Below are 5,990 nucleotides of genomic sequence, written 5' to 3' on the forward strand. Positions count from 1 at the left end.
GTCGCTCCTGAGTTTTTCCTGTATGATTGTCAACATTCCAACATTTTACATCGAACAAATTGTGTCGCATTTTATTGTAACAAAAAAAAGGTTTCCGTTCAATATCTCTGAAATGAACCAAATATTTAAGTTTTGTTGTACGAACATGTAGTGATAGTGTCGATTGATGTCAAAAGTTACAATTTTCATACCCTATCGATTACCCAACCTAACGTAAAACAATGTTTATGTGATTTTCGTGTCGGAAAAGAGCAGTAAGAAAAAAACAAAATGCAAGGAAAGGTACAACGTTTCTTGCAGGACTGATGGCAAACGTAATTACAATAAATTAATTTTTTCTTTATCCAAAGATGTATTGCCTGGTATCGGTAGTAATAATGTTATGTGCAGTGGCCTGCGACTCAGCAATTGTAAAGAGAAGTTATTCGGATCAAAGCGTTCGGGGATACTTAACTGAGGTATTGAACTTATGCAACTAACATTCGTGTGTCATCTTTCTACACAATTGAATTTTTTAGAGAACTTGTTGGTGGAACGAGGTTTGCAAAGAGGAATTTCAACAACTATTTCGTTGTAAATGTCCGCAATGGTCGTATTGCAGGTTTGTTGTTGCAGTTCCCATTCAACTTTGGTTGGAAAATGAAAAGAAAATATATTTGTTTTCAGAGCACCTGGACGATACTACAATGCATATTGTTCGATGACCAATACTGGGTATATTTGGACCCAATAGTAGATAATTATCGATAAGTTAATATCGGTCAGTCACGAATTACTATAAAATATTAAAATTCCAATCACGCAATGTTATATATCGTAATATTATAACTTAAAAAAGTAAAATAAAACTTAAATCAGAACGTTGACGACAGCATTTTATATTTGATCAGTCAAAAAAGTTTTTTGAAGAAAACCTTAAAGGAGGTTCACAAGTGACGCAAATAAATTTTTGTATTTTCTTTCACAAATTTTTTGGGTCAATATTTGTTGATAAAACTTTTGCGTACGGCGTTACCCTCAGCGATATCAGTTATTTTGTAAGTAGGATATAGGACTTGCGTCACATTTACCCGTTAAGGGTTTTTTTGACTGATACCACCACTTTTGTAAGTGTGTCATTTCGACAACATCAAAAAACCTTATTGAAATTTAAAAATTCTAGAGAAATCAGTCTGAATCCCAAAATCTGGAAACCAATCTTGGAACACCTCACTTATATCGAAAATAACCCAAATCCATTGAAAAATCCGGTGGAAGTAAGGAAATGCCAGAGGATTCATCTGTCATCCCAAAATTTAGGAACCAAACTTGGAACGCCTTCTCATGTCGAAAATAACTCAAATCCATCAAAAAATCCGATGGAAGTTAGGAAGTGCCAGAGGAATCATCTGTCATCCCAAAATTTAGGAACCACCCTTGCAACGCCTTCCCCATGTCGAAAATAACTCAAATCCATCAAAAAATCTGATGGAAGTTAGGAAGTGCCAGAGGAATCATCTGTCATCCCAAAATTTAGGAACCAACCTTGCAATGCCTTCCTCATGTCGAAAATAACTCAAATCCATCAAAAAATCCGATGGAAGTTAGGAAGTGCCAGAGGAATCATCTGTCATCCCAAAATTTAGGAACCAACCGTGTAACACCTCACTTGTATCGAAAATAACCCAAATCCATCAAAAAATCCGATAGAAGTTAGGTAGTGCTAGAGGAATCAACTGTCATCCCAAAATTTAAGGCACAACATTGGAACATGTCACCATGACGAAAAATTCAACAAAAAATTGACCCAGAAAGATCGTGAAACATTCTTCATATGAGAATTGAAAGTATTTAGTCGACTTCGTCTCGAACCATTTACCATTCCTCGAACATAAAACACCCTTTACAGTTCTTGTAGTATAAATAACTATTAACGCCCTATCCTATTGGAGGCCATTGGAGCCAAGGGGGAGAAATCAAAACGTTGCTGTAAATATGCTTCGCCGTCCCCCAATTTTTTTTTTGTATGGATCATGTGATTTATCTAAAAGATTTTCTGCCAATTCGGTTAAAATTCGTAAATCAAAGGAATTAACAGACCCAATAATAACTGATGATGACGATGATGATGAGCTTAACGAATGTGGAAGATTACATGGTCATAATTGGTCTAAATATTATGTTTTTTAAAGCAATAATTAACTCAGGTATCATTACATGTGTGATGGTTGTTTTTTGACTGGCATGAGGTTTTACTCATGGAATCGATTCAAACAATAGATTTCAATGAAATTGCTTCAGCTGTGACAGCACCTATTTTTTAAAAACGCGTTTCTAAATTTTCTAAGAGTTTCCAAAAGTTTCTGAAAATATTTCTAAAATTACTGAAGTTATTGATATTACTGAAGTGATGTATCAGATATTGGAACTTGAGCTGAAGAGGGCGTTCCTTTTCAATGAAAAAGCAAAGATCACGAGCTGTCATCTTATTTTTCCAAAAATACTTCTTACGTATCGTGATCTTTGCTAAAAGTGTTTCCAGCAATCTAGCATACACCTAAAGTGCTAATACTAAGTGTATTATCGGTGTTAATTCAAAAACGTTCGACCATCCCAAATTTTACCATTGAATTAAAGCTCCAAGCTTTGATTCTTGGAGAAATAAACGTTTGCAATATGTTTTCCATTTAGATGGAGCATTTTGTATGACAAGTGAGTGAGATAAGTCATAATATACAACAATTTGAAGCTTTCAGAAACTGAGCTAAAAAGCTTTTCCTCGTATTATGCTTGTGTCTGCGCACAAACAAAAGTTCATTTTGAGTTTGAGCGTGAAGCTTAAATTACCTGTTCGAAACTGATTGTCCAGTCCACTGACAGATGTTGCTATTTTTCTGAATAAATATTTGATTCGATTTTCAAGTGATTTTCCTTTAAGGTACAGGAATATGGTACATTTACAGGCAGAGTTGATATTTTTCAAAAAATTCTTGATTTCGTTAGTTGAAATCATAGTTTTGTACCTTCGGAATATTGAATGTTCAGTGCTATGTTGAAATACATTCGACGCAGCCAATGAGAGACTTTCTATTGCAGAAATCAACATGGAAAACACTGAAAGCTTACGTAGTCTGAGTATACATGGTGCAACCACTGAAAGTAAAGTAAACAACTGTTATGTGAAGTATCGACTTTTAGTTTGTTTTTCACTTCGGTCAAAAGAGATGAGTTTTATGGAGAAAAAAAGAAATTAAAATTAGAACTAATTTTAAAATGATCAGCTGTCGTGTACTGAAAATAGTTCATCGGCATTACTCATCTCCTATTTTTATCAAAATTTTTGACGCCATCTTGTTTTGTGATGCTACTACATCACATCTGTAGAAAATTATGTCATGTTGAAAAATGAAGATTTTTCTGATTTATGATAGAAGTCAAAAATATTGTGGGGATTTTTCAACGGGGTACATGAGGAAAGAATTTTGTGATGAATGCAAACTGACAAAAATGCAAAAAATTTCTTGCGCAAATTACACATCACGGATCTATGTAGCATCATCCAATGTATGCTGGTTTATAGCCTGCTCCATGCGAAAGTTGTTTATCACAAAGGAATTCAAGAAAAATGCACTGAAAATTCTTCATGTGATGGATCATTTTCCCAGATGGCAAACTGCCATGTAATGGTCAACTTTCGAATGAGGGAGGTAATAAATTATATTTTGTTTCTTCAATTTGATTATTTATCCTAAAAATCAATGAGTGAATCCAAAAATAGGTCAAAATATTTTGAATTTATTTTTCCAAAGGTTTTTATTGCATCCTCTATAAAAATAACTTTCAAATGAGCTTCCAAACAAGGAAAGTTTGCAGAACATTTTAAGAAGGCGATTTTTCATTTCAAACATTCTAGAAAACTCGACAACGGCATCGCCACTCGACATTCCACCCATTTTATTAATTTCTTTCGATTTTTGCATTTCGAATAGGGCAAACAAGAGAATCCGTGCAGAATGAAAGTTTTAGAAAAGGATCTGAAGATACTTTTTAGCAGGCGACATTATGAAGTTACCTATACGAAAATTCATCATTTTTCAGGAAATCCTTTGGAACAAGCAGAAGTCAGAAACCAAATTTTTGTTTTTGAACGAAATTTTTTAATTTAATATTTAGGTTTTTCTTTTAAAAAAATCTTTGTTCATCGTGGAAAAGTTCAGAGATTGTAATTCAAAATAATGTTGAAATGACTACACCCTTCTGAAGATCATTTGATGATCAAACTTTTATAAGTTTTCAGTCAGCTGTAGAATTAGGGCTTGCAAATTTTATCTTTTAAACAAATACTGGCATCGCTTTTGACTTAATTTCCTTCCGCACGATTTGGTTATATTTTTTACATGCGCCATCAAGTGGAAATAACAAAAGAATTTCCATTGATTGTTTTGTTATTTCCAATGGAAATTGTTTTGTATTAAAATTATGGCAGATTAGCCAGAAGCTCATCTTGTTTATCTTTATCGAAGTTGTTGTTAACAAGTTTTACTACACTTTTGCAGTATTCATAGTATTCGACGTGTAGACAATAAGTCTGAGCTGAATCAATACGTCTGAGTTAATATTACGGCTATAAAGCCGTACATGGCCATGGGATAAAAAATGAGAAAGATTTTTTTTTTTGGAAATTTTTTCTTTTTAATAAAAAATGCAATTCAACATAAAAAAGTCTTATAAACTCTGTAACACACCTTAAATAATTTAAACAAACAAAAAATTATTAAAGATTCCTTAAACAATAGACTATTTCCATAAAAGGTAGATCCAATTGAAAATAACATTTATAATCGTTTTTCACAGCTTAAAAATAATATAAAGTCATTTGGTATGAGCATTTCTCCTTAAAGAACATGAACGCGTTTGCCATTGGAAACATCGTAATCAATTTTTATATAAATCTTAATCGTATCAAATCAGCCGTCTAACCGAACAAATTTGGAACGAAAAGCTTACGGCGTTTCTGTTGCGTTGATTTGTATTTGAAAATTGGTGTGTACACATATTTTGTGCCCTGCGAGACGACAATGTTATCATCGTCGTTACCATCGAATCGGTCGGCCGATGGTCGAGATGGTGTGTCAAACTTTTGACCGATGGCAGGTTGGTTGTAGTAGTTGTTGTAGTAATCATTGTAGTAGTTGGCATAATAGTCACTGGGTACAATGTACGCTGCACGTTTGTTGCGAATCAAATAGCCATTTTGGTCTGTGTTGTCATTGTTGGAAAATTGGTCTGTGTTTGAAAATAGAGCAGTTGGAGCTAGGATTCCAGCTGCGGATGTTTTAATAATTGTAAGCACAACGATGAGTGTGTTGATAATTAGTTCAATCTGAAAAGCGAAAGGGAAAATGTTGATTGTTCTGATCGTTCTGATTGGAATTTTTTTTCTTTTTTTTTAAATTCTTTTGGTTTCGTTAATTTTATTGAATTCACACAGATTTAGCACAATTATTGAGAGTCACAAATATTTACCTTGTTTGCCATTTTGTTTGTGTAGTTTGGTTTTTGTACAATAAACAGGCTGTACTATCACTTTGATCGAAAATCACTTTCTTAACGACTTTGCTACCACGTCTCTTTAATAGACTTCTCTGTTTCTAGATTTTCTTTTCTTTCTTCTCGAATAAATCACTCAAAATTCACAATTTTTTATCTTTTCTTTTTGTCTTTAAAATTCCTTGAACTTCTTCAGATGTCTGTTGATCTACAATCTCTTAAACGAATTGATTAACATAACTGATTTTCTTTCGTATTTATACCCAACAACAGTTGTATTGGCTCTTCATTTTTACAAATTCACAACTTGCTAATTGATAAATATCGATTTCAAACCAGCTAAATGATATTTACAAAAAAATGGAAGAGGATGGAACGATTCAGTTAACAAGTTTATTATAAATGTTTTAGTGCTTTTGAACTTGGCCAGGATATCTCTCTCTCTATCTCTTTCCGATCGA

General features: G+C 33.3%; 2 protein-coding genes across 2 annotated transcripts; one reads left to right on the forward strand and one right to left on the reverse strand.

Annotated features, from left to right (window-relative positions):
• On the forward strand, positions 1-874 carry LOC119074061. The gene is made up of 4 exons (XM_037180012.1): positions 1-282; positions 351-458; positions 519-601; positions 667-874. The coding sequence occupies exons 1-4, from the start codon at positions 271-273 to the stop codon at positions 731-733; spliced, it is 270 nt and encodes an 89-aa protein (XP_037035907.1). The 5' UTR covers positions 1-270; the 3' UTR covers positions 734-874.
• Positions 875-4,651: 3,777 nt separating this feature from the next.
• Positions 4,652-5,771, reverse strand: LOC119074055. The gene is made up of 2 exons (XM_037180007.1): positions 5,506-5,771; positions 4,652-5,362 (listed from the first exon to the last, which is right to left on the reverse strand). The coding sequence occupies exons 1-2, from the start codon at positions 5,515-5,517 to the stop codon at positions 4,955-4,957; spliced, it is 420 nt and encodes a 139-aa protein (XP_037035902.1). The 5' UTR covers positions 5,518-5,771; the 3' UTR covers positions 4,652-4,954.
• Between the last annotated feature and the right edge of the window lie 219 nt (positions 5,772-5,990).

The sequence above is a fragment of the Bradysia coprophila genome, unplaced genomic scaffold, assembly GCF_014529535.1.
Source record: "Bradysia coprophila strain Holo2 unplaced genomic scaffold, BU_Bcop_v1 contig_138, whole genome shotgun sequence".
Lineage (NCBI taxonomy): Eukaryota > Metazoa > Arthropoda > Insecta > Diptera > Sciaridae > Bradysia > Bradysia coprophila.